This window comes from Saccopteryx leptura, chromosome 9 (genome assembly GCF_036850995.1).
Source record: "Saccopteryx leptura isolate mSacLep1 chromosome 9, mSacLep1_pri_phased_curated, whole genome shotgun sequence".
Classification (NCBI taxonomy): domain Eukaryota; kingdom Metazoa; phylum Chordata; class Mammalia; order Chiroptera; family Emballonuridae; genus Saccopteryx; species Saccopteryx leptura.
The window spans coordinates 47,749,183-47,776,072 of record NC_089511.1 but is presented as its reverse complement, the minus strand read 5'-3'; the positions used below and the strand labels follow the sequence as shown (position 1 = coordinate 47,776,072).

General features: G+C 41.0%; 1 protein-coding gene across 5 annotated transcripts; it reads right to left on the bottom strand.

Moving 5' to 3' along the window:
- Nucleotides 1–224: 224 nt before the first annotated feature.
- LOC136381352 (DNA damage-induced apoptosis suppressor protein-like) lies at nt 225–25,905 on the bottom strand. 5 transcript variants are annotated; one of them, XM_066349971.1, is made up of 7 exons: nt 25,634–25,905; nt 24,827–25,066; nt 24,592–24,690; nt 17,125–17,250; nt 6,322–6,483; nt 5,320–5,437; nt 225–3,004 (listed from the first exon to the last, which is right to left on the bottom strand). In XM_066349971.1, exons 3-7 carry the CDS (start codon nt 24,609–24,611, stop codon nt 413–415), a joined length of 3,018 nt encoding a protein of 1,005 aa, XP_066206068.1. In that variant the 5' UTR covers nt 24,612–24,690; nt 24,827–25,066; nt 25,634–25,905; the 3' UTR covers nt 225–412. The 5 variants fall into 5 exon arrangements, with proteins under 5 accessions (XP_066206068.1, XP_066206066.1, XP_066206069.1 ...); XM_066349969.1 differs by having other exon boundaries at nt 24,827–25,062; XM_066349972.1 differs by lacking the exon at nt 24,592–24,690 and having other exon boundaries at nt 24,827–25,062.
- Between the last annotated feature and the right edge of the window lie 985 nt (nt 25,906–26,890).

Genomic DNA, 26,890 nt, shown 5'->3' with positions numbered 1-26,890 from the left:
ACAGAGAGAGAGAGAGAAGGGGGGAGGAGCTGGAAGCATCAACTCCCATATGTGCTTTGACCAAGCAAGCCCAGGGTTTTGAACCGGCGACCTCAGCATTTCCAGGTCGACGCTTTATCCACTGCGCCACCACAGGTCAGGCTGAGTTTAATAAAGTTTTAACAAGCAAAAATAACAATATTACTAAAAAACAATTAATATCGTAATATACTGTGCCAATTTGAGTATTCTGAATAAAACACAGAAAAACCAATTGCTCTACAAACATTTATAAAGGCACACCACCACCTCTTTCCTATTTGTATCTCTTCGAAGTGTTCAAAATGTCAAGAATGCTTTCCATGCCAGTGGAAGCAGAAGTTTCCAAACAGACTTACTTGTATAAGTTCAGACACTGGGTTTAGGTGAATATTCATGAAAACAATTCAGGAGACCAAGCGCTTTTACTTTCAGGCACTGGCGGTGGCCAGCTTTCTGAAAATGAAAGGCAGCCTGTGACTTCCGAACGAGAACTGAGTCCCCAAACTGACTCTTTGGAAATCCAGCTTGAGTGTGTACTGTTATAATGAGGAGTTTCTCGGTTTGTAACTACTGCTGTAAGTGTATTCTTTAAATTTAAGTCTTTCTTAGTTAAATGTTCATTGGTTCTTTTTCTTTGTTTGACCTGTTTCAGTTTCTTTCTTGGTAACATGTTTTGATCAGGAGAATTACAGGCAGTAGGGCATTTTCTTAGACCCATGGCTTGGAATCCAAGCATATCTGAAAAAAATGCTTTCTTGGTGGTAGGAGGGACGCATTCATCAATGTCAGATTCAAGGCACTCAGCAATAGGACTGTTGTTGAAAACCTCTAGTTGTGTAATATCAGATACAACAGGGCTTCTGGATTTCTGGCTGGGTGTTTTTATATTTTTTGGATAGCTGGGAGTGGCTTGCTGTACCTCCTTTTCAGAAGAAATTGTTTTCCTATAGTTAGCACCAAGATCTGAATGAAAGGCAGGTAATTTCTTGAAAGCCCCCTTCACCCCACGGATTCTTACTTGGTGGAATCCTGCAACAGGAGTTGACTGTGAACATGGAACAAAATCTTGGCTGTCTTCAAACTCACTTTCTGAATCTGATGGGAAATGTGGTGAACAGTGTGTTTTGGGATACATGAAGGCAGACATGTTTAGTAAGGATAATTTCTGTGAAGGCTGCCTGGAGTTTTCAGAAGGTGATCTCAGTGAAAAATCAGATTCTATATGATGACTTTCTGCCAAAGACTTTCTCCACTGTAACAAAACATCCTGTGATTTCTTGGTCATTTCTGTTGTGATGTCCATTTCTTTAGCACTATCATCAAAGAGATCAGCAGAAGCATTGTAGTTACATTCAGGGCCAGTGAAATCATTTTGTGTTGAATTATTATCAATATGTCCATAAGGCATTCCTTTCAATGTATTTGTACTTCTCTTTGGACTACCGCACAGAGCTTCTAAGGGATATGTAAGTTTCCTGCAAATTGTAAGACTGTCACCTTGGTTCTTTGGCCACCTACTATATTGTTTATTTTCTGAGTTGCAAAGGTCAGAAACAGCATTATCCCTCCTGGAACACAAAGCTGTCAAGTTTTCACTCATTTCCAAAGGTGATTTTTCTCCCCATTCATTAAAATATTTGATACTAAGACAATGGTCACTCTCTGAAGCACTGTGCTTAAGTGAAATTGTAGTTCTATGTGGTGAAATTCTGGTAGACTTCCCAAGAGTAGAGGTTATTCCTAAACCTTCTGAAGATGGAAACAGAGCTGAGAGATAAGCGTTCAGTAGACAATGTTCAGAAATATCTCTGTCATTTCTACTTACATAGACAGCCTCTGATGCGTTCTGTGGTTGTGACTCTTCTTGAACACTAGCATTTGGATATGCTTCACAGTTGGAAAGGGAGTTATCTTTGCAAGAGTTTGCTGTGACTGCTGTTTGTGATGATCTTAAACCTACGGGTGTTGTGCGCAGGGCTCCAGTGGTTCTCTGGGGAGTCACAGAGAAACTGCCGTGGTCTGCATGCAATTTATCAATGCCATTATCCAGATGATGCTTCCCACTGCTGGTATCTCTCTGGGTTATAGAAATCTCATTTTCTATAACTTCTAGAAATTTGTTTAAGCTTTCAGAGAATGGAAGATCGTCCCATATCTTGGGGTCATAATCCTGGGAACCACCAGCTATCTCTTCAAGTCTGAATGACCAAGGTGGACAATACATAGTTATTTCCTGAAGGCTCGGGGGGGTACTGACATCATGATGCTGGTGACATGTTACCAGCCTATTTTTAATTTCCACTGCACTGTGGAAGGATTTTGTATTACTTGGCTTATGGTGCTCTGGCATTTTCAAAGGCAGTACATTCGAACCAGTAACTCCAGGATCACGAGGACTGCTGTGGACTGCACTTGGCTGCTTAGCCTGTAAGGCAAGTTCTTCACCCAACCTCTGTGCTGTCCTCTCTCGGTCCATACATGAAACAAAACTCCATGGACACTGAGCGGCCCCATGGTGACTGCTGAAACCAATGGCCTCCACCAAGGAAATGTTCTGTCTGTTTGGTGGAAGAGCATCAGTGGCCTGGCTTTGTTCTGAAGCTGGGAAATGATCATCATCTGTCAGTTGTGAAACAATGGAAGCGAGTTCAAGTGATGGCTGCCAGAATATTAAAACATCGTCCCTGCTGCCGGACTCAGAGGAAGAACTGCTGTCCAGGCAGCACAGGCTGCTGAGATCACCACCTGAGTGCTCTAAAGCAAGTGAGTGGCTATCAGGTGTCTGGGAGCCACCATGGCACTTCCTGAAATCAGAAAGACGCAAAAGCTGCCGGAAATAGTCAATGACAGTGAAACCAGCAACACCCGGGTCTGGGAGGACCACCTGGCACGCCACTAGCGCCTTAACTCCTCTCTTGCCACCAAGGCACTGCTCTAAGAAGTTACAGGGACCTGAACCTAGTCCACGTTGCTTTTCAAAATTCTGTAAAAAAAAAATTTGAATGAGAATTGTCTTCCTTGACTACAATGTAAAACAGACACTTAAAATAATTTCAATTTCTCTAGTACAGTGGTTCTCAACCTTTCTAATGCAATGACCTCGCAGTACAGTTCCTCATGTTGCGATGACCCCAAACCAAAAAATAATTTTGCTACAGTTATGATTCGGAATGTAAATACCTGATATGCATTATGTATTTTCCGATAGCTTTAGGCGACCCCACTGGGGTCGCAACCCACAGGTTGAGAACCGCTGCTCTAGTACTACAGGCACAGAAGCATAAGAGAAGTAAACCTTGAAGGAGACTTATACTCAAATCCTAGTCCTAACATTTACTAGTGTTGTAACTTTGAACAATTTATTTAACCTTTCTGAGCCTGAGTATTCTCATTTATAAAATAATGACTTAAAATGAAAAAGTATTGTATTTGCAATAACATATGGAAGCATACAGTGGCAAGCAAATAGTAGTTGCTCAATAAATGGCAACTATTATATTTCTCATTAGCTCCCATAAACTTTGAACACTTATGGGAAATGTTCTCACCTGTTTAAAAAAAAAAAAAAAGATACCCTGGCTGATTGGCTAGTGGATAGAGCGTCAGCCCAGTATTTGATGTCCCAAGTTCAATTCCTGCTCAGGACACACAGGAGAAACGACCATCTGCTTCTCTCCCCCTTGTCTCTCTCTTCCCCTCTTGCAATTGGTCCAAGCGCCAACCTCAGGCACTGAGGGGTAGCTCGGTTGATTTAAGCAGCGGCCCCAGGAGGGGGTTGCCAGGTGGAACCCAGTCAAGGCACATGTGGGGGAGTCTTTCTATCTCCCCTCCTCTTACTTTAAAAAAAATAAAGATAAGATTTTAACAAAGAAAATCTCTGTAGCTCCTGACTTCACCTCCCCTTTGGGCCTTTCTCACCATTCAGTTAGAGTGCTCTCTTCCTGTTTTTAAAACCCTGATTCCAATATGGATAAAATGTCCATGTGTTCCCTTTAGCATAGATGAAGACAGAAAATGCTTACTCCTTCAGAGTCACTATATTCTTTTTAATTTCCTTTTCTTTTAAAATTTAATTTATTGATTTTTTTAGAAAGAGGAGAAAGAGAAAGAAAGAGGGAGGAGAAGCGGGAAGCATCAACTCATATTAGTTGCTTCCTGTATGTGCCTTGACAAGGCAAGCCCAGGGTTTTGAACAGGAAACCTCAGCGTTCCAGGTCAATGCTCTATCCACTGCGCCACCACAGGTCAAGCTTTTTAATTTTTCTATAGTCACTTTTATACTTGTTTAAGGCGATCCTTCCTAGTCTATGCTTAGAGTTACCAATGCAAAAGGACCTCGGGATATGCACAGTTCTGTTCCTACAACAGTGACATTACCTGAATTTTGGTGGAAGTCAAAACACACCCTAGCCTAAGTCACTTACCTATCCTAACACAGTTGTAAAATCATAATCTAGTACATAAAAGTACAACCAAGCCAGAGAAAAAGGGACATAAATACACAGTACTGTAACAGAAAAAAATGACAAAAGACCCTAATGGCATAAGCCAAAACACTCACATCTCAACTTTTTCAAGTTTTATTTTACTTTTTTATTTTAGTATATTTCTTAAGTGAGAAGCAGAGAGGGAAAGGGATAGACTCCCGCATGCGCCCAAGTGGGATCTACCTGGCAAGCCCATTAGGGGGCAATGCTCTGTCTAGCTGGGCCATTGCAACCAGAGCCATTCTAGCACCTGAGGCAGAAGCCATGGAGCCATCCTCAGCACCTGGGTCAATGTGCTCCAATGGAGCCTTGGCTGTGGGAGTGGAAGAGAGAGATAGAAGGGATAGGGGAAGGATGGAGAAGCAGGTGGTTGCTTCTCCTGTGTGCCCTGACCGATAATCGAACCCAGGACATATGCACACCAGGCTGACTACCACTGAGCCAACCAACCAAGGCCTCAATTTTTTCAAGTTTTTATGGGAGAGTCGTAAACTTGAAACATTGTATGTTGAGATTGTCGTAACCTGAGGACCCCCTGTACGCAGATAAACAAATACCTTACACTTCTGAACTTATATAAAGTTAGAGTTTTAAAGTTCTGAAGGCATTTAAACTAGGCTCTTCTAACTTTTGAAAAAGGAAGTTGTCACACATGGTGTTTTAACAAATCACCTAAAGCCCACTTTTATACAGTCAGAAGTGCTTCTACAGGTTCTCACATTTATGACTCCTAAACACTAAAGACTTGAAATTATTTCATTACAATGGAAATGTTAACAGAATACAGAAAAAGAAAATTATTCTCAATTACCTTCACTCCAAAAATAAAGGTCTGTCCAACAAAGCAAGTTTCCACTGCTTTGGTTAATAGGTTCAGAGTGGCATCACTATCCAGTGTTCTTGGAATTTCATTAGAATCCTGAATGTATCTTGATTGGAAAGAAAATTTTAAATGTGAAGAGATAACCTTTGAAAATTTTACTTGCCATAAATTCAGAAGACACAAACAGTTTGAAAATGCATCATGAATCTTTTGAGTTACATAGAAAGAAAAATGACTTTAAGAGCTAGGCATTTTGTTCCCTCTAGTTTCCCACAACCAGGAAGACAAAAACAATGGATCAGTTGTGAATCAAGTAGATGCCTGCCTAGTCATCGGGCCCAGCAGTTTTTCTATAAGCAGCAGTGGAAGCAGCGGTGGGATCTCTAGCCCTTCCCCTCAGAGCAGAGGGCAGGCTTTCCTCGGCCCTGGCAATGCTGGCTGTGCGCCCTCCGCTGGTTCTTTCTTCAAATGAGTTTCTTCTGTCAAGTGGTTAGGGGAGGAGGGTAGAAGACTGAGGAGGAAAAGCTTCAGGTACTTATATATGTCCTGTATTCTCAGGACAATGTCATAATAGGTCATACTTATGCAGGTGAAGTTGAAATGCAAGTGAGAGAAATGACAAGCTTTCATTTCTGTTATGCAAACATTCCCATAAATAGCTTCTTCTGCCTCAAGAAACTTGAGATCCTTGAGTATTAATCTCAATTTGGATAATTCTTCAATTTAAAACAATTTTATTTTATGTTCTCTAATTTGCATTAGTTTTGCAATTTAACATTCTAATTACAGTTTAGCTGGTTTAAATAAAAGGATCCTGGTTTAACATTATCATAATATGTATTTAGGAAATAAAAATCTATTTCTTGATGATCTGTTAAAGGCACTGACGATTTGGAGTTGAGTGGTCTTTTTACCTAATGCCTCTTCTTCAAACTCTACTAATATACCAAGGGAGCAGCTAGGAAAAAGAATGCTTTAAATAATTAATACCTGTGCAAATCAGTCGCTGTAAGACCAAAGAATGCATCTAAGCAGCTTCCAAAAACAGTAATGCTAAATAATTTGTTTGATTCTTCAACTTTTATGGAAAGTTTGTATCTGTAACTGGCACTTTCGGCTTCACCAGTAGAACCACATTTTGGACAATGAAACCTGGAAAAATGGAAGAAAAAAGTATAGAAATGTTCAGGGACTTTTTCATATGATGAAAAATTAATCTGGAAAAGTAAAATTAAAATAGTATTTTGTGTACAAATGTTTCTAGAAAACATATCTTCTTAAACCATATATTTCAGATCAATCTCTTGAATTTCTGTATAATAGCTGCTTTCACTAGTTTAAACTGAGTAGCACCACGCTGACAGAAAAGGGAAGGAAAAGGCTGTGGGGGGATATGGTGGGGAGAGGGAGATGTACTTATGTTCTTACTGGGTAGCTAAATCATGAGGCATATTAGTTAAGTCTGGGGTTGGGTAGGGGTGCCAACTAAATGGAATGAAGTAAACACACCAACAGAAGACCTAACGTCTATCTTCTACTAAAACAATAAAGAGGCCCTGGCTTGGTGGCTCAGTGGATAAAGCATCTACCCGGTGCACCAAATTTCATGGGTTTCACCCCCAATCAGGGCACATATGAGAAGCAATAAGGGCAAACCTACATGGAACTAAGTGGAAAAAGTTGATGCTTCTCTCTCTCTCTCTCCTCCCTACTTCCCTTCCCTCTCTCAAATCAATGGAATTTTTTTTTTTTTTACAGGGGCAGAGTCAGAGGGATAGATAGGGACAGACAGACAGGAACGGAGAGAGATGAGAAGCATCAATCATCAGTTTCTCATTGCGACACCTTAATTGTTTATTGATTGCTTTCTCATATGTGCCTTGACTGCGGGCCTTCAGCAGACCGAGAGTCCCCTTGCTTGAGCCAACGACCTTGGGTGCAAGCTGGTGAGCTTTTTTTTTTTGCTCAAGCCAGATGAGCCCGCGCTCAAGCTGGCGACCTCGGGGTCTCGAACCTGGGTCCTCAGCATCCCAGTTCGATGTTCTATCCACTGCGCCACCGCCTGGTCAGGCAAATCAATGGAATTTTTATTTTTAAATAATGAGTAATCCTGAAACAGTTAATACTGGTAAGTATTTATATAGAGTGGGGGTTGAGAACCTATGGCTTGTGAGCCAAATGTAGCTCTTTTGATGGCTCATTTGGCTTGCAGACAAATCTTTAAATAAAAAAAATAATAATGTTAAAAATATAAAACATTCTCATGTATTACAATCCATTCATTTCCTACCGCTCATGTTCATGGTTGTGGGTGGCTAGAGCCAATCACAGCTGTCCTCCGGGACAACACCAAATTTTTATTGGATAATGAGTAACGTACACGGGTCATTGTATGGCTTTCACAAAATTATATTTTAAAACGTGGTGTTCATGGCTCTCTCAGCCAAAAAGATTCCCGACCCCTGATATAGAGTAACCCAGTCATTTTTCTCACCATTATAATTTTACTTTCTTTAATTCATTGGAATATGCTAAGAATTTATCAAATTACAAAAAGTTAAGTACAAAACATCTTACTTGTTTTAAAGGCAATGTGTAATTATAGCCCATATCTCTCTGGTCAAAAACTATGTATCAAGTGTAACTCTACTGTACTAAATGTAATCTTGGGATAGTTCTATACCCCTTTACCTTGATTTCTTCATCAGTAAAATTCAGGGTTGAAGGATAAAAGGAGACAAAGTAAAAGAAAAGATCTTTTGCAGGTCTTGCCAATTAATAAATGTTAGTCTGCTTCTCTCTCAATTATATTAAATATTATGATTACTATGTACTGTTTCCCTTCTTTCTAGTAGTTTGCCATAATGTCTTATAATTTATTCTTAATTTAATAAACTAATTACAACATCTTACTGTACTGGTTAATCTTAGGACTTTTTTTTCTTTGTGATGCTCATAATCTAGTTCAGCAATATACAAACAATTCCATCTCCTGGCATACATAAACTAAATATCAAAATTCTGTGGCACACCAGAAAATCGATTTTTTTGCTGATCTGACAAAAAATAAGTGTAATTTTGATTCATTCACATGGGACGGCTATTGCACTGTCTTTTATCATTTATTTGACACTCTAAGAAAAAAGAGGTCAGTGCCCTTGACTAAATAGTCAGGTATTAACATATTTTACAAGTTCCTGCAGCACACCAATTGAAAATCGCTGATCTAGCTTTAAAAAGTGGCAAATGCAAACAGATAATAGTAATTGTGAAAATTGATTGCTGCCAGCTAGCCACTAGGGGGAGCCTAAACTTGAGCTACCAACTTGACTATTTTGAACAAAGGTTAACCCTTCATATAAGAAGGTACTGATTCATCATTAGATCTGTGCTATTTACTATTATTATCTTTTGCAACACTGAGGATGAATCTGTGCTAATCCATCTATATAACCTTACCCAAATCTGCTCGAATTCGTGCTGTAGTTTGGCCATGAATATAGCTCCTCTAGAAGCTGTATATTAATAATATATTTAAGTCTCATGTAAAATTTCTTAGCAAGCCTTAGAATAGTTAATAGGTATCATCAACATTTTGCAATTTATAGATATTTGCAACATACCTTATTTCATTCTGAGAAGTAAACAAGGCCATTTTACATATGGGGCAATTAGGGTGAATTCTTAAATGTTTATTTTATTGACTTTATAGAGAGTGGGAGAGAACAGGAGAGAGACAGGAACATCTTTTCCTATATGTGCCTTGACTGGGGATGGAACCAGCAACCACTGTGCTTCGGGACAACACTTGAACCAAATGAGCTATCTGGCCAGGACAATTGGGGTAAATTTTTACTAAAGGTAATAAAGTTGGTGAATTTCAAATTGACTTAAGGAAATGAGACAAACTTTTGGGTGATGGGAAAGGGGGGGAAGGGATAGAACAGAAGACAGATAGTCTCTGAGCTCTGCTTCACATTTTAAGACAGGAAAAAAAGTTCTAAGCAGCAGAGACAGATTTCTAGACTAAGGAAACTATGAGTCCCATTAAGTAATCTAGAAGGGCAAGTCCACTGCTTGGGCTGGGTGGGAAGCTTATCTGGATAAATCAATCCCCTCTGATAGGGCTGTAGGCGGGGGCCATGACCCCCTCCTCCTTTAAGTAGACGAAGGGACATTAAAAAACTAGACATTCCAGATCACCTCTTCGCAGACATCCGGACTGACTCACCCTGGTGTGGAAGGTCCCCTAGCTTACTTATGGTTAACCCTTTTTACCCCCACGTAACGACTACCAGCCCCCACCCTCAAATCCCCTCTTTATTTTTTTTTTTTTTTTTTTTTTTTTTTTTTTTGTATATAGTTTTATTTTTTTAATGGGGTGACATCAATAAATCAGGATACATATATTCAAAGATAACAAGTCCAGGTTATCTTGTCGTTCAATTATGTTGCATACCCACCACCCAAAGTCAGATTGTCCTCTGTCACCTTCTATCTTGTTTTCTTTGTGCCCCTCCCCTCCCCCTATCCCTCTCCCATTCCCCCCTCCCCCCCCGTAACCACCACACTCTTATAAATGTCTCTTAGTTTCACTATTATGTCCCACCTACGTATGGAATAATACCGTTCCTGGTTTTTTCTGATTTACTTATTTCGCTTCGTATCATGTTATCAAGATCCCACCATTTTGCTGTAAATGTTCCGATGTCATCATTTCTTATGGCTGAGTAGTATTCCATAGTGTATATGTGCCACATCTTCTTTATCCAGTCATCTATTGATGGGCTTTTTGGTTGTTTCCATGTCCTGGCCACTGTGAACAATGCTGCAATAAACATGGGGCTGCATGTGTCTTTACGTATCAATGTTTCTGAGTTTTTGGGATATATACCCAGTAGAGGGATTGCTGGGTCATAAGGTAGTTCTATTTTCAGTTTTTTGAGGAACCACCATACTTTCTTCCATAATGGTTGTACTACTTTACATTCCCACCAACAGTGTATGAGGGTTCCTTTTTCTCCACAGCCTCTCCAACATTTGCTGTTACCTGACTTGCTAATAACAGCTAATCGAACAGGTGTGAGGTGGTATCTCATTGCCGTTTTGATTTGCATTTCTCTAATAACTAAAGAAGATGAGCATCTTTTCATATATCTGTTGGCCATTTGTATTTCTTCCTGGGAGAAGTGTCTATTCATATCCTCTTCCCATTTTTTTATTGGATTGTTTGTTTGTTTGTTGTTGAGTTTTATGAGTTCTTTGTATATTTTGGATATTAGGCCCTTATCTGAGCTGTCGTTTGAAAAAATCATTTCCCATTTAGTTGGCTTTCTGTTTATTTTGTTATCAGTTTCTCTTGCTGAGCAAAAACTTCTTAGTCTGATGTAGTCCCATTCATTAATTTTTGCCTTCACTTCTCTTGCCTGTGGAGTCAAATTCATAAAATGCTCTTTAAAACCCAGGTCCCTGAGTTGAGTACCTATGTCTTCTTCTATGTACTTAATTGTTTCAGGTCTTATGTTTAGATCTTTGATCCATTTTGAGTTAATTTTTGTACAGGGGGAGAGACTGTAGTCCAGTTTCATTCTTTTGCATGTGGCTTTCCAGTTCTCCCAGCACCATTTATTGAAGAGGCTTTCTTTTCTCCATTGTGTGTTGTTGGCCCCTTTATCAAAAATTATTTGACTATATATATGTGGTTTTATTTCTGGACTTTCTATTCTGTTCCATTGGTCTGAGTGTCTATTTTTCTGCCAATACCATGCTGTTTTGATTGTCGTGGCCCTATAATAGAGTTTGAAGTCAGGTATTGAAATGCCCCCAGCTTCATTCTTTTTCTTTAGGATTGCTTTGGCTATTCGGGGTTTTTTATAGTTCCATATAAATCTGATGATTTTTTGCTCTATTTCTTTAAAAAATGTCATTGGAAGTTTGATGGGAATTGCATTAAATTTGTATATTGCTTTGGGTAATATAGCCATCTTGATTATATTTATTCTTCCTAGCCAAGAACAAGGTATATTCTTCCATCTCATTATATCTTTTTCGATTTCCCTTAACAATGGTTTATAGTTTTCACTATATAAGTCCTTTACATTCTTTGTTATGTTTATTCCTAAGTATTTTATTTTTTTTGTTGCAATCGTGAAGGGGATTGTTCTTTTGAGTTCCTTCTCAGTTGTTTCATTGTTGGCATATAGAAAGGCTATTGACTTCTGTATGTTAATTTTGTATCCTGCGACCTTACTGTATTGGCTTATTGTTTCTAGTAGTCTTTTTGTGGATTCTTTGGGGTTTTCGATGTATAGTATCATATCATCTGCAAAAAGTGATACCTTTACTTCTTCTTTTCCGATATGGATGCCTTTTATTTCTTTGTCTTGTCTGATTGCTCTGGCTAGAACCTCTAGTACCACATTAAATAACAGTGGAGAGAGTGGACAACCCTGTCTTGTTCCTGATTTAAGGGGGAAAGCCTTCAGTTTAGTGCCATTTAATATGATGTTAGCTGATGGTTTATCATATATGGCCTTTATCATGTTAAGATATTTTCCTTCTATACCCATTTTGTTGAGAGTCTTAAACATAAAATTGTGTTGTATTTTATCGAAAGCCTTTTCTGCGTCTATTGATAAGATCATGTGGTTTTTGTTCTTTGTTTTGTTGATATGGTGTATTACATTAACCGTTTTACGTATGTTGAACCATCCTTGAGATTCTGGGATGAATCCCACTTGATCATGATGTATTATTTTTTTAATATGTTGTTGTATTCGATTTGCTAGTATTTTGTTTAGTATTTTAGCATCTGTATTCATTAGAGATATTGGTCTGTAGTTTTCTTTTTTTGTGCCATCCTTGCCTGGTTTTGGTATGAGGGTTATGTTGGCTTCGTAAAATGTGTTTGGAAGTATTGCTTCTTCTTCAATTTTTTGGAAGACTTTGAGTAGAATAGGAACCAAGTCTTCTTTGAATGTTTGATAAAATTCGCTGGTATAGCCGTCAGGGCCTGGACTTTTATTTTTGGGGAGGTTTTTAATGGTTTTTTCTATTTCTTCTCTACTGATAGGTCTGTTTAGGCTTTCTGCTTCTTCTTGACTCAGTCTAGGAAGGTTGTATTGTTCTAGGAATTTATCCATTTCTTCTAGGTTGTTGAATTTAGTAGCATAAAGTTTTTCATAGTATTCTACAATAATTCTTTGTATATCTACAGTGTCCGTGGTGATTTCTCCTCTTTCATTTTGGATTTTGTTTATATGAGTTCTTTCTCTTTTTTCCTTGGTAAGTCTTGCCAAGGGTTTGTCAATTTTGTTGATCTTTTCAAAGAACCAGCTCCTTGTTCTATTAATTTTTTCTATAGTTTTTCTGTTCTCTAATTCATTTATTTCTGCTCTGATTTTTATTATCTCCTTTCTTCGGCTGGTTTTGGGTTGTCTTTGTTCTTCTTTTTCTAGTTCCTTAAGGTGGGAAGTCAAGTGGTTCACTTGGGCTCTCTCTTGTTTGTTCATATATGCCTGAAGTGATATGAACTTCCCTCTTATCACTGCTTTTGCTGCATCCCATAGATTCTGATATGTCGTATTGTCATTTTCATTAGTCTGTATATATCTTTTGATCTCTGCACTTATTTCTTCTTTGACCCATTCATTTTTTAAAAGTATGTTGTTTAGTTTCCACATTTTTGTGGGATTTTTTTCCTCTTTTTTGCAGTTGAATTCTAGTTTCAAGGCTTTATGATCAGAAAATATGCTTGGTACAACTTCAATTTTTCTGAATTTGCTGATGTTGTTTTTGTGGCCCAACATATGGTCAATTCTTGAGAATGATCCATGTACACTGGAGAAAAATGTATACTCAGTCACTTTGGGATGAAATGTCCTGTAGATGTCTATCATATCCAGGTGCTCTAGTGTTTTGTTTAAGGCCACTATGTCTTTGTTGATTCTCTGTTTGGATGACCGATCTAGAGCCGTCAGCGGTGTATTGAGGTCTCCAAGTATGATTGTGTTTTTGTCAGTTTTTGTTTTAAGATCAATAAGTAGCTGTCTTATATATTTTGGTGCTCCTTGGTTTGGTGCATATATATTAAGAATTGTTATGTCTTCTTGATTCAGTGTCCCCTTAGCCATTATGAAATGGCCATTTTTGTCTCTGAGTACTTTTCCTGTCTTGTAGTCAGCATTATCCGATATGAGTATTGCTACACCTGCTTTTTTTTGGATGTTATTTGCTTGGAGTATTGTTTTCCAGCCTTTCACTTTGAATTTGTTTTTATCCTTGTTACTTAGATGAGTTTCCTGTAGGCAGCATACAGTTGGATTTTCTTTTTTAATCCATTCTGCTACTCTGTGCCTTTTTATTGGTGAGTTTAATCCGTTTACATTTAGTGTAATTATTGATACTTGTGGGTTCCCTATTGCCATTTTATATCTTGCTTTCTGTTAGTTTTGTGTCTTGTTTGATCCTTCTCTTTTGTTTTTCTATCTTTTGTTTTTATTTGGTTGTATTCCATACATCTTTCCACTGTTGCTATCTTTTTTATCTCATGTGCTTCTGTGGTGGTTTTTTCAATGGTGGTTACCTTTGAATAATGAAAAGGGTCCCTACCCTGTTCATTGTAGCGAACTATTTTGTGAGTACTTTTGCACTCCATCGTCCTTTGCTACTGTTAATCTCCATCTTCTCCCCCTCTTTCTTTTTGTTGTTGTCACAGTTTAAATTTGGTTTTATTGTGTTCTTCTTGGAGCTTTTACTTGTGGCTCTGTTTTTTTTTGTTCTTTGTATCTGATTGGAGAACCCCCTTTAGTAATTCCTGGAGTGGGGGTTTTCTGATGATAAATTCCCTCATCTTTTCTGTATCTGTGAATGTTTTTATTTCTCCTTCATATTTGAAGGATAGCTTTGATGGGTATAGTATTCGTGGCTGAAAGTTCCTCTCTTTCAGGACTTTAAATATTGGGGTCCACTCTCTTCTAGCTTGTAGAGTTTCTGCTGAGAAATCTGATGATAATCTAATGGGCCTTCCTTTATATGTTGTATTCTTCTTTTCCCTGGCTGCCTTGAGAATTTTTTCTTTGCTGTTGGTTTGTGTCAATTTCATTATGATATGCCTTGGAGTAGGTTTGTTGGGGTTAAGAAAACTTGGAGTTCTGTTTGCTTCTTGAACTTGAGGCTTTAGTTCTTTCCACAGGCTTGGGAAGTTCTCATCTATTATTTGTTTGAGTATGTTCTCCATTCCATTTTCTCTCTCTTCTCCCTCTGATATACCTATTATTCTTATGTTATTCTTTTTGATGGAGTCAGATAATTCTTGTAGGGCTATCTCATTTTTTTTAATTTTTGAGTCTCTTTCTTCTTCTCTCTGTTGTGCCTCAAGTTGCTTGTCTTCTATTTCACTAATCCTCTCTTCTATCTGACCTGTTCTATTAGCTAAGCTTGTTACTTCGTTTTTCAGCTCGTGAATTGAGTTTTTCATCTCTGTTTGATTTGTTTTTATAGTTTCAATTTCCTTGGACATATATTCTTTGTGTTCATTGAGTTGTTTTCTGAGCTCCCTAAATTGCCTTTCTGTGTTTTCTTGTATATCTCGGAGGATTTTTAGGATTTCTATCTTGAATTCTCTGTCATTTAGCTCCAAGGTTTCCAATATATTAAATTTTTTCTCCATAGATTTTTCCTCATCTAGCTGTGTTACCTCTCTTTCTTTTGTATCCATGATATTCGATTTTCTCTTCCTTAATGGCATCTGAAGGTGGTTTTGTTGATAGTATTAATGAGATTTAATAAAGAATAAAAAGTTTAAAATAATAATAAAAAATAAATCGAAAAAAGTTGTTTTTTTTTTAAAAAATTAATAATGTAATAAAGAAAAATAAAATAAAATAAAAATTTAAAAAAAAAAAAAAAAAAAAAAAAAAGGAAATTATTCCCCCCCTCCTTTTTTCCTCTCCTCTCCTCTCCCCTCTTTCTTGATAAAATCTTGTGGTGGACTGTGAATTATAACAAACAATGCCTGTGATGGAGGGCCTGAATTGGAAATCCCCTCTTTAACTCTACCTGTTAGAGAACTGGTTGCTCACCCCTGCCTTAGGAGTCAGCCGGCAGATGACGCCTTAAACTTTTCTTGCCTGAACTCGGGTGTCCTCCTTCGGCCAACCTTACACCCTCCCTTGCTCATAATTTTTGGAAGAGTAGACACACACACACATAAAAGCTAATTTGGTCCTCCTTATGAAAATAATTACCATGTTCACAGATATAAGTATATACACACGTATGTGAATATGATAATTACATGAACAATCAAAAACTTTCTAAACTGCTTTTTATATTTTTATGTCTGTGTGCCTACATCTTTACATACATCATGGAACCTTTTCAAATGAAGTCTTGGAACACTAACACAGGGATGAGAATGGGTGTGGAAAACAGGCTGCAAGCGGAGAGTCCATGCAGTTTAGACGTGTGGGGGACAGAGGTGTGGGGACTGGCAGTAAGCTGACAGGGTCCTTGCTGCCCATCCCCCCACCTCACTTGATTAAGTTGCTACAGGTAATTTGCATGCTCTTCTTCTCATCCTTTGTGTTGGGAAGTTGCTGGTTAAAATGTTATGCACGGTGGAGGGTTTTTTGGGCTCCTGGAAGAATTCTTGGTTTGCCTCGGAAACGTGACTTTGTATCTGAGTTCTCTTTGCTTTGCAAAATAGCTTTGCACCTGACCAGGCGATGGGACTGAGGATAGAGCATCAGACTGGGATGCGGAGGACCGAGGTTCAGAACCCTGAGGTCACCAGCTTGAGCGTGAGATCCTCTGGTTTCAGCAAAGCTCACCAGCTTGAGCCCAAGGTCACTGGCTTGAGCAAGAGGTCCCTTGGTCTGCTGTAGATCCCTGGTTAAGGCACACATGAGAAAGCAATCAATGAGTAACTAAAATGTCGCAACAAAGAATTGATGCTTCTCATCTCTCTCCCTTCCTGTCTGTCTGTTCCCTCACTCTGACTTTCTTTGTGTCTCTCTCCAAAAAAGAAAAAAAAAAAAGCTTTGCTCTCTGTACTATGAAATACAGCTTTTTTGGAGGTGCTTTCGCTCTTGTAGGATCAGCCTACAGAAATCTCCCGATCCCGTTCTTTTTCTCTGTGTTTATTTCCTAATCTTGCACCGTTCCCACTCAAGACCTGCACAATTATGATAGTGCTGGTTCATGGCAAATGGGGCTCTTGTTGAAACTCACATGAGGGCCGGAGCCCATCCTCCCAGTCAGCCCTCTCCATTCTTCCTTCCCTAACCCCTTCTCCCTCTAGGCATGATGGAGTCTTAAAGCTCTGCATACTGTCATTTGAAAACCACCACTGCTCTAAAATTTGTTCTGTGGACTTTTTTTTTTTTTATTTATTCATTTTTAGAGAGGAGAGAGAGACAGAGAGAGAGAAGGGGGGAGGAGCTGGAAGTATCAACTCCCATATGTGCCTTGACCAGGTAAGCCCACGGTTTTGAACCAGCGACCTCAGCATTTCCAGGTCAACACTTTATCCACTGCACCACCACAGGTCAGGCTAAAATTTGAAGGCTGAAAAATACAAAGTTAACCCCATAAAATAGGAAAGAGCTCTCATGTTTGTTATCACTAAGGTGTCTCTGAAATCTGTTGCCAAGGCAAGTGCGGACTTCCTCTGTCGTAAACTTGCTATGCTGTGGCAGAGGGGGACAGAGGGGGAAGAGGCATTTCTGTGTCCTGCACTGGTTTGCAACTGACTTGTACCTCCTCTCTCGGGCTCACAAGCTTTCCTTGTACCTTGTGGAGGCTAGGATTATCCGGGAGAAGCACTTCTGACAGGAAGGATATATAAAACTCGAATTTTGGAGAGCAAGAACCGAGGCAAGAAGAAATTTTCTTCTATTCATGTGTTCACGCTGTGGCCTGCAAAACAAAATAGTCAACAGGGGTGAATGGCAATCTTCCACTGTAGGCGCGAAATTCACTTCTGAGGAAGACCTCAACCTCTGAGGCAAAGCCAACAGGTGTCTTTTCTAGTAAATGTGTATGCACTGAAAAACTAATTGACTGTCATGCTTAATTAAAAGCATTAATAGAAAGAAAAGAAGATTGAAAACAAAACAGTTCAAACAAACATTCTGTTTCTAACTACTCTGTCTCAGTAATTCAGGAAAAAATTCATTGGTGTTAAGCCTAATTCGGAGGGACCCAAAACATTGAAGACAGGAACAAGGTCCTTCGGTTACACACCAAAGCTTTATTGTCTAGCTTGGCCAAGTGGCGGCAAACTCCGACAGAATTCTGAAGGAAAGCGCGCACCGGCCCTTTGTTCTACTTAGTTTTTATAGTTTTGTAAGTGGGAAGTACAGAAGCAAAAATTGCAATTAGGAGCCCCTTATCACTATTGGTTATAGTCATATGTCCTTTAACATGATAGGACCACGTTCAATTTGCAAGCCATACATTATTTTGGGGAAAACAAAGTTTACAAGCCAACACAATGGCAGAAAGATGTCTCATTACATATTAAAAGGCATTCCTATATTATCTAGTGTTCATCTGCTATCTCTCTGTCCTGAGTCACACCTGTTAACCACATGCATTTACATAGGAGAGGTAGTTTCCGTGGGGACAAATGCCCACAAATGGCTCATTGCTATGAGAAAAGGTTTATTTTGGCTTTTCTCTCTCTGTACCTGGCTAGCCATTCACCCTTTTCCCCACAGGCGTGGTGGAATGCCTGGGGATCCATGTTTTCCTCCCTTTTGCATTTACAATACAATGCCAAGGACCATCCTGACTATGCCAATCACACAGTACAGAGACTATTCTCACAATTTCTCTGCACATCTTTTTTTTTTTTTTTTTTTTTTTTTTGTATTTTTTTCTGAAGCTGGAAACAGGGAGAGACAGACAGACTCCCGCATGCGCCCCAGGGGGCGATGCTCTGCCCCTCCGGGGCATCGCTCTGCCGAGACCAGAGCCACTCTAGCGCCTGGGGCAGAGAGGCCAAGGAGCCATCCCCAGCGCCCGGGCCATCTTTGCTCCAATGGAGCCTTGGCTGCGGGAGGGGAAGAAAGAGACAGAGAGGAAGGGGCGGGGGGGGGGGGTGGAGAAGCAAATGGGCGCTTCTCCAATGTGCCCTGGCCAGGAATTGAACCTGGGTCCCCCGCACGCCAGGCCGACACTCTACCGCTGAGCCAACCGGCCAGGGCCTCTCTACACATCTTAACCCAAATCAACAAAATGTTTCTCAAACCTCCCAAAATATTAATATTAATTCTGTAGCTTTTGGTACTTTACAACACCTGCGGGTGAAGTGGCTCAGTGGCTCCTCAATTGGGCGGGCTTCTTTCACCGTTTTCAGAAGAAAAGCTACACAGAACTTGCTTTTAGCATAAATAAATAGGAAGGAACTTAGATGAATTTAGAGTACTTTTTTTAAGACCCTAAATTGTTGGGAAATGGTCCCTCTTAGCTCAAGAAAATGACTTTATTGGATCTCAGTGGGCACATTTTTACAGAGCTTAAAGAGAAAAAAAATTCATATTCTGCAAATAGGAAAGGCAAAATGTTATGTGATAAGAGTTCAAAGTGCTTTAATCATTGTATAAAACATATCAGAGAAGTGAAACAGTAAAACAGCAATGTTTTATTCTTTTATACTTTAAAAAATTTCAGACGTTGGTTTACCAACATTTAAAGCTGACTAGCGTCAGAGAAATGGCAGCATGAGAGACACTCTCAATCTCTCCCCTTGAAATTTCAAGAAATTCAACAACCATACGCAGAGAAGGAACCCCAGATGTACCTGAGATATCCACACGCCACATAGACAAAGGTCTGACTGTGTGAGAATGCTGGCCTTCACTGTTTTGCCATCCCACAAACCCCTTCTCGTCTGGCAACCATCAAAGTGTTCCATGTATCTATGAGTCTTTCTACTCTGCTTGTTCATTTATTTTGTTTTTTAGATTAAATTGTTGATAGACATATGTTTATTGCCATTTTGTTGTTTATATTTGTTATCTTTTTTTTCTTCTCAGAGAAGAGGCTTTAACATTTTATGAAATAGTGGTTTGGTGGTGATTAACTCCTTATATATCCTTCGAGTCTACAAGATAACTTTGCTGGGCAGAGTAATTTGGTTTTACATCCTTGCTAACAGCTAAAATATTTTTTTAAGTGACAGGAGGGGAGACAGAGAGGGAGACTCCCACATGTGACCCAACCGAGATCCACCTGGCAAAGCCATCAGGGGCGGATGCTCAAATCAACCAAGCTATCCTCAGTGTCCGGGACAGAAGCTCAAATCAACCAAGCCACTGGGTCCTGACTTGAGATCAAATCCAGGATTTCCGTAAACCGGGCTGACCTCCATTAACTGTGCTAACTAGTCAGGGCAAACAACTAAATTTTAAAAATAAACTTGAATAGTCCCATCTTTAGAAAAGAAATACAAATGGTAAACAAGCACAGTTCAACGTCATTAGTCATAATGTAAATGCAAATTAAAATCACAAAACAATACCCCCTTCACAGACACCAAAATGGCTGTAATTGAGAAAACTCAAAATAATAAATGCTGATAATGCTATAGAGAAATTGGGCCCCTTAAACATTGCTTGTGCATATGTAAATAGTGCAGCCATCAGCATTTCCTCCAAAAATTACCATAGGGTTCAGCAATCCCACTTCTAAATATGTATATACCCTGAGAAATTGAAAATTTGTGTTCAAATAAACTTATTCATGCATATTCACAGTAGCATTGTTCACTTAAAGGTAGATATTATTCATCAACAGGTAAATGAATAAACAAAAAGTGCTCAGTCCATAAACAGAATTACTATACTGTCATAGAAAGAAATAAAGTAAAATTGTGCAGCTGCTGTGGAAAACAGTATGGAGGTTACTTAAAAAATAAAAACAATGAACAACTAGGGTTCGCAATAAAAAACTGATTGATGCTTCTCAACTCTCTCCGTTCCTTTCTGTCTGTCCATATCTATCCCTCTCTCTGACTCTCTCTCTGACTCTGAATTTAAATAAATAAATAGGTTTCACGTATAATCCAGGAATTCCACTTCAGGGAACAAACCCAAAACATTTCAAAGCAGAATAAAAAGGTGTCTGTACACGCATATTCATAGTAGCATGATTCAGAATAACCAAAAGAAACCCAAGTGTCCACTGATGAGTGTATGAAAAAAAGGTAATATATACACAGTTGAATATTATTCAGTCTTAAGAATTGAGGATATCTGCCAGGCTACAACATGGATAAACCTTGGTGTCATTATGCTAAGAGAAATATATGATTCCACTTATATGAGCCATCTATAGAAATCAAAAGCAGACAGGACGTTGTATGTGGTTGCCAGGGGACGGGGAGTTTGTGTTTAATGAACAGTTTCCCTTGAAGGAAATAAAGTTCTGAAGCTGCATGGTGTTGGCCTTATTTACACAACAATGTAATTGCTGATAATGACACAGAATTGTATACTTCAAATGGTCTGAGTGGTAAATGTTATGTTGCCCGTGATTAATCACAAAGAAATACGCAAAAGTACTGATACATGTTACAACATGGATAAGTATTGAAAACCTTGTAAGTGAATGAAAGAAGCTGGGCAAAAAGCCACCCAGAGTGGAGTCATTTGTGCACTTTAAAACCATCACAGTTGTGAAAATGAGGGCAAGTCTCAAACACAGTAGTCTAGAGACATAAAATAAGATCTGAAAGGAAAAGACATTTCACATGGTTGGTACAGGTGCTGAAAGCTGACCTGGGACTGTGGACCGGATCATAATGTGGAAACTGTAATGATTTCCACACTGGTGTGTTACCTGGTGATTCCCTGGGACAATGCACCTGTTTGGGACAAAACACACCAGTTCTATATGTCAAATGCAGTCAGGCGATGACAGCTGCGGATTCTGAATACAGAAAACAGTATCTGTACTGCCATGAAAAGTTTTCTGGACTTTTGAAATTACTGTCAAGTAAATCACTATTGAAACAACCATGCCAACACCAGGTGGAAGAGCAGGGAAGACACCCAGAATCATTACAGAGACCAAGCCCTGTGCCTAGTTCACCAAACGTGGTGAAGCAGTCCACTGGTCATTGAATGCCAGGTGGCAAGACTATGTTAACAGCCACTATGCCTTGGGAGTAGAGACATCGTGGGATTCTTTCATTCCAATTTTCCACATCATAATAACCGTATCACTAAAAAACTATCATGATCAAAAGAAGCTTGTACTGGCATAAAAATAGACACAGATCAAGGGAGCAGAATGGAGAACCCAAAAGTGAACCCGCATAAATGACACAGATAACGCTGGACCGGCACAGGCAGATGACACTAAAAACAAACTGAAAACCCAACAATTATTCATGCAGACCCTTCCTGAGCTGGGTCCCTGGAGGACTGATAGCCCCTGGCCCCAGCCCTCCACAGTCCTTGTACACAGGAAGCTTCTGCTCCCCTTTATCCCTGAGGCAGTGTCTTAGAAGGTGGGGGTAACACGAGGGAAACAGCACAGATACGGATCCACGTCTGCCCCAAAGCTACAGCAGACACTCAGGGGAACCAAGTTTCCTCAGAACAGATGTGACCACAAGTCCTGAAGCAGCGTGACAGTTGTCACTCACTGCACTAATTCTTACATAAACTGGGATGGGAACTAATACACTCCTGAACCCAGTCCGAAGCATTGAAGCATGCGTTCACAAAGAGTGGTTGCACAGGAAGTGCTCATTTAAACTGGCCAAACCTGACCAGGCGGTGGTGCACTGGATAGAGCGTCAGACTGGGATGTGGAGGACCCAGGTTCGAGACCCCGAGGTCGCCAGCTTGAGCGCGGGCTCATCTGGTCTGAGCAAAAGCTCACCAGCTTGGACCCAAGATCGCTGGCTCGAGCAAGGGGTTACTCAGTCTGCTCAAGGCCCGCAGTCAAGGCACATATGAGAAAGCAATAAATGAACAGCTAAGGTGCCGCAATGAAGAAATGATGCTTCTCATCTCTCCCTTCCTGTCTGTCCATCCCTCTCTGTCCCTCTCTCTGTCTCTGTCACAAAAATAAATAAATAAGCCAAAAATAACTCTGGGCGAACCTGTCTGGGTGAAGTGCTCGTGACAATTGCTACACCAGAACTGCTCACTTAAATTGGGCAACGAGGACATGGGCCCCCGGTCTAGAAGGAACGCTCAGGCGAACGTGCCTGGACGAAGGGTCACAGCACACCAGCTGGCTGAACTGCACCTCTTACCCCAGAGACCTCTCTGCTCATCAAACAATGGCTAACACTGGAATAGAGCCTTTGCATGCACGTCTCCCCACAACCCTCAGCCAAGGACCAGCCAGTGGTGCAAAACCAAGGGCCAGGTCACGGAATTCAGATCAAGGTCCCTCCCGGCCAGTGACCCCAAGACCTGCTCTGTTCTTTATACCCACGGTGGAGCCAGGAGAAGTCACCTCCAGGTTTCTCCTTGCCTATTTACCCCCCACACCCTCTGCCTCTTACAAGCTGTATTGGAAGGGAATGAACAATGATTTCCAGGTCTCTCCTGGCCACTTGCCCCCTGAAGACCCCCTTTGCCCCTCACACACTGGCTGAAGCAGAAATGGAGAATTCACCGCCAGCTATCTCCTCCCACCTTACGCAAAGCCCAGCTCTGCCCCTCACACCCCGGACTTTTGCCCCCAGGACTCTGATGCCTTGTTCTGCAGGCATCCCCTCTGCTCCTCAACAGCTGGCTGGAGCTGGGGTAGAAAATCCACCTCCAGGTCTCCTCTAAGCCCTTCCCCCAGGACACCCTGTCAACTCACATGCCAAACAGCTGTCCTGGGAAAAAAAGATACCTAAAGGAGGGCTCCTGGTGGATAACTGGGCTTAAATTTTTACAAAAAGACCCTAACCCTCAATTCTACACAGAAACTTCTCATACAAACCTCACTGCAGGGAGAAGTTGGCACTGACCAGCAAACTTCCTCCTGCACTGAACGGACTGATGAAGATGTCTAGACCAGGGGCCCCCAAACTACGGCCCACGGGCCACATGCAGCCCCCTGAGGCCATTTATCTGGCCCCCACCGCACTTCTGGAAGGGGCACCTCTTTCATTGGTGGTCAGAAGAGCATAGTTCCCATTGAAATACTGGTCAGTTTGTTGATTTAAATTTACTTGTTTGTTATTTTAAATATTCTATTTCTTCCTGTTTTGTTTTTTTTACTTTAAAATAAGATATGTGCAGTGTGCATAGGGATTTGTTCATAGTTTTTTTTTATAGTCCGGCCCTCCAACGGTCTGAGGGACGGTGAACTGGCCCCCTGTGTAAAAAGTTTGGGGACCCCTGGTCTAGACAAAAACCAGAGCAAAGAAGAAATGACAAAACCAGACCAGAACTCGGGGGTGAAACACAGCAAAGTACAGCTGAGCTGTGTGCCTGGGAGAGAATCCGTCCTAGCACTGCCCAGCCCAGGTCTCCCAGTCCTGATGCTTCATAACTGACAAGTGGCACTATTGAGCTGTTCATGCCGTGCTGCTTCATAATTCACCTGGAACAATGCTGAGCTTCTCAGCAGCGTAGCTGTTCTCACAGCCGTGCGGTGAAATAACTGATCTATTTGCTCTGCATAAAGTTTCCTACCTTCCCCGCACCCTAATCCGGGGAATCCTATAGGCAGTGAATTAGAGGCAATAACCATTGATTGACAGACACCAGAGGCCAGAGCCAGACTCAGGATCCCAGACACAGACTCAGAACCAAAAGGTATATCCCAGACCTCGGTCCCCAAACACAAAACTGTTTCCTAAACCAAAAGCCAGACCTGGACCAAGACGCCATAAACAAACCCTGGAACCAGAGCTGCACATGGGCCCCCCACACAAAACAGGACACAAAGCCATACCACCAAAAGTGACCCTAGACCGCAGACACAGAGCTGAATACAGATTTGACCCCAGACACGAAACCCAGATCTAATAACTAAGATAGCTTAAGCAGACAACATCAGAGCTGGACACCAGAGCACAACTGCCCGACGCAGAAGCTGAACCAGACCCTTACAATGTTAGCAGACCCACGACTCAATAAAAACCTATGACTCTCTAAGTCCAAGGAGCTAGCTTCACAGATATTGTCTCATGACAATGTAATGTAGAAGACAGGAAAATAACTCACAGCACTTCTAAATTCCACCAAACTGAAACTGACCAGGAAGGCTGACAGAGTGAACAATAATAATGCTCACCTTTCCCCGCAGATGTTCATGATCTCTCAGCTGCAGCAGTTTCCGTTAGCCATTTCCCACCAGTTAATTTCACATGGCAGCTGATCAATACCATGGGGGCTAATAATCAAATTAACAGAAGATATTGCAAGTGTAATACATAAAAAGGAGAATTCACATACATATGAATAGCAAAGACAATGAGTTAATATTCGGTACAGGGAACATTTTGGGTATTGGGGGAACAAGGTCTTACACTTTGAAGGTGAAATGGATGATAGGCAGGTAAATCCCAGTCTGACCAGGCGGTGGCGCAGTGGATAGAGCGTTGACCTTGGATGCTGAGGACCCAGGTTAGAAAGTCCAAGTTCCAGGCTTGAGCAATGGGTCACTGACTCCGCTGGTAGGTGCTGCCCCCACCGTCGATGCACATATGAGGAAGCAACTATGAGTTGATGCTTCCCATCTCGTTCCTTCCTCTCTACCCTGTCTCTGTCTCAAAAAAAAACAAAAATCAAAACTGCATACCCAGCAAATTACTTTTTGTTAGGCAGCCCCAAAATCAACAGGACATGTGGGATAAGGTAAAGGGGTCTACAAACTCCTTGGAGTCTGAATTTCTAAAGCTAAGGTAAAAATGCTAAAGTTCTCTCCCTAATCCAGGTTTATCCAATTAAAGATCTTAAGAAGAAAATCATAGATCCTTTCTAAGTCGTTTCTTCAAAACATGTCAAGCACAAAACTTTGGCTTTCTTCATTCCCACCTTTAAAATTTTAAGTTTTACATCCACAAGCTAAATTAGTAGATTGTTCCATATTTTGTTGATATAATTATTCAGTCCTGAGAATAAGTTAATTTAGTTAAGTTGTGAAATTTTTCTCCAGGAAATAATGCCATTGATGTACTCCCATAATTTACCTCCTATTAAATATGATTACTTGCTTACATGGAAAAAAAAAAAAGAAATCTTACCTCTAACCTTAAGGGTCTATTGCCTAAAATATATTTGAGGCAAATTAACAACAAAAAGTAACCAAATTTTAGACACACATATGGCCTTACCTGTGATGGCACAGAGGATAAAGCGTCCACCTGGAATGCTGAGGTCGCGGGTTGGAAACCCTGAGTCAAGGCACATACCTGCTCCTCCCCCTACCTCTCTCCACTCTCTAAAATTAATAAATGTATATTTTAAAATAAGTAAAAAAAAATGATTGACCTTTTCGTTCCCAGCCCTCACTATGATCGCCCATATAGAAAAGGCTAACTGCTGCAAAAATAACATAGCATGTTCCGACACACCTCGCGCCACCAGCGCACCCGGCCCTGCCCGGGCAACGCTCAGTAACGGCAGGGAAGAGGGCGCAGACAGAATCCAACGTCCTCCAATCGAATCTCCCGCGTCCCCTTCCGCCGGAAGTGACGCATGGGTGTGTTTCCCCAAAAGCCAATCAGAAGAAGGCGCCCGAGGGTGGAGCTTAAGCAGGATGTACAGTTTAGCTTGGGGGTCCACCGTTTTCGTCAAATACGTAGTGTGTAGAGAGATGTTCGGGGCAAGTTTCCCCCCGACATGTTGAGCAGGACAGTCTGTAAAGTTGGTTTTGGGGCAGCGCGGAGCTAGAAGGGCGTCGGGGTGCCCGGGGAGGGGTGGGAGCGCCCCTCCGACTCGAGTTCGGCGGGGTGACAGGAGGGAGGATGAAAGCTGGTGACGGGGCCGGCGGAGCGGTGAAGACGAAAGAAGGTTCAGCTCTCGGACATGCCACCGCCCGGGACAGAAAGGGAGTGGCAGCAGGAGGCGGAGCGAGACCGAGCCTGAAGCGTCTGCGAGAAAAAGAGGGGCGGAACTGTGAAAAGTGGCCAGGACCGAGCGGGATTGGGGTCCCTGTGAGCCTCGGGCGACCTCTTGGTATGGGTTGTGTGGGCGACACGGAGGCTTGGGTCCACCCGCGGACAGAGTAGCAGAGGAGGCGGTTAGACTTACATGATGGAGGAGGACCCAGGAGCCAGACTGAGCAGTCTGAGAAGCCGTGCTCCTCTTGAGTGACCCAGTGCAAGCGCCCGCACCTGTCCGAACCTCAGTTTCCTTTTGTGTAAATGAGAATAACAATCATACACCCGCACGACATTTCTGTGATGGTTGACTTAGATGAGATGGTGATGTGTGCGCCCAGTGATATAGTGACATATAATGAACAATCAATTTTTCACAGTAGCTATTCTTACTATCATTATATGGAATTTGCGAAGAGCAAGCGGTGTGGCAATGGAAGTAAGGCGGACAGGGTAGGGTTTGGTAGTGAAAAAAGACGAGAATACAGG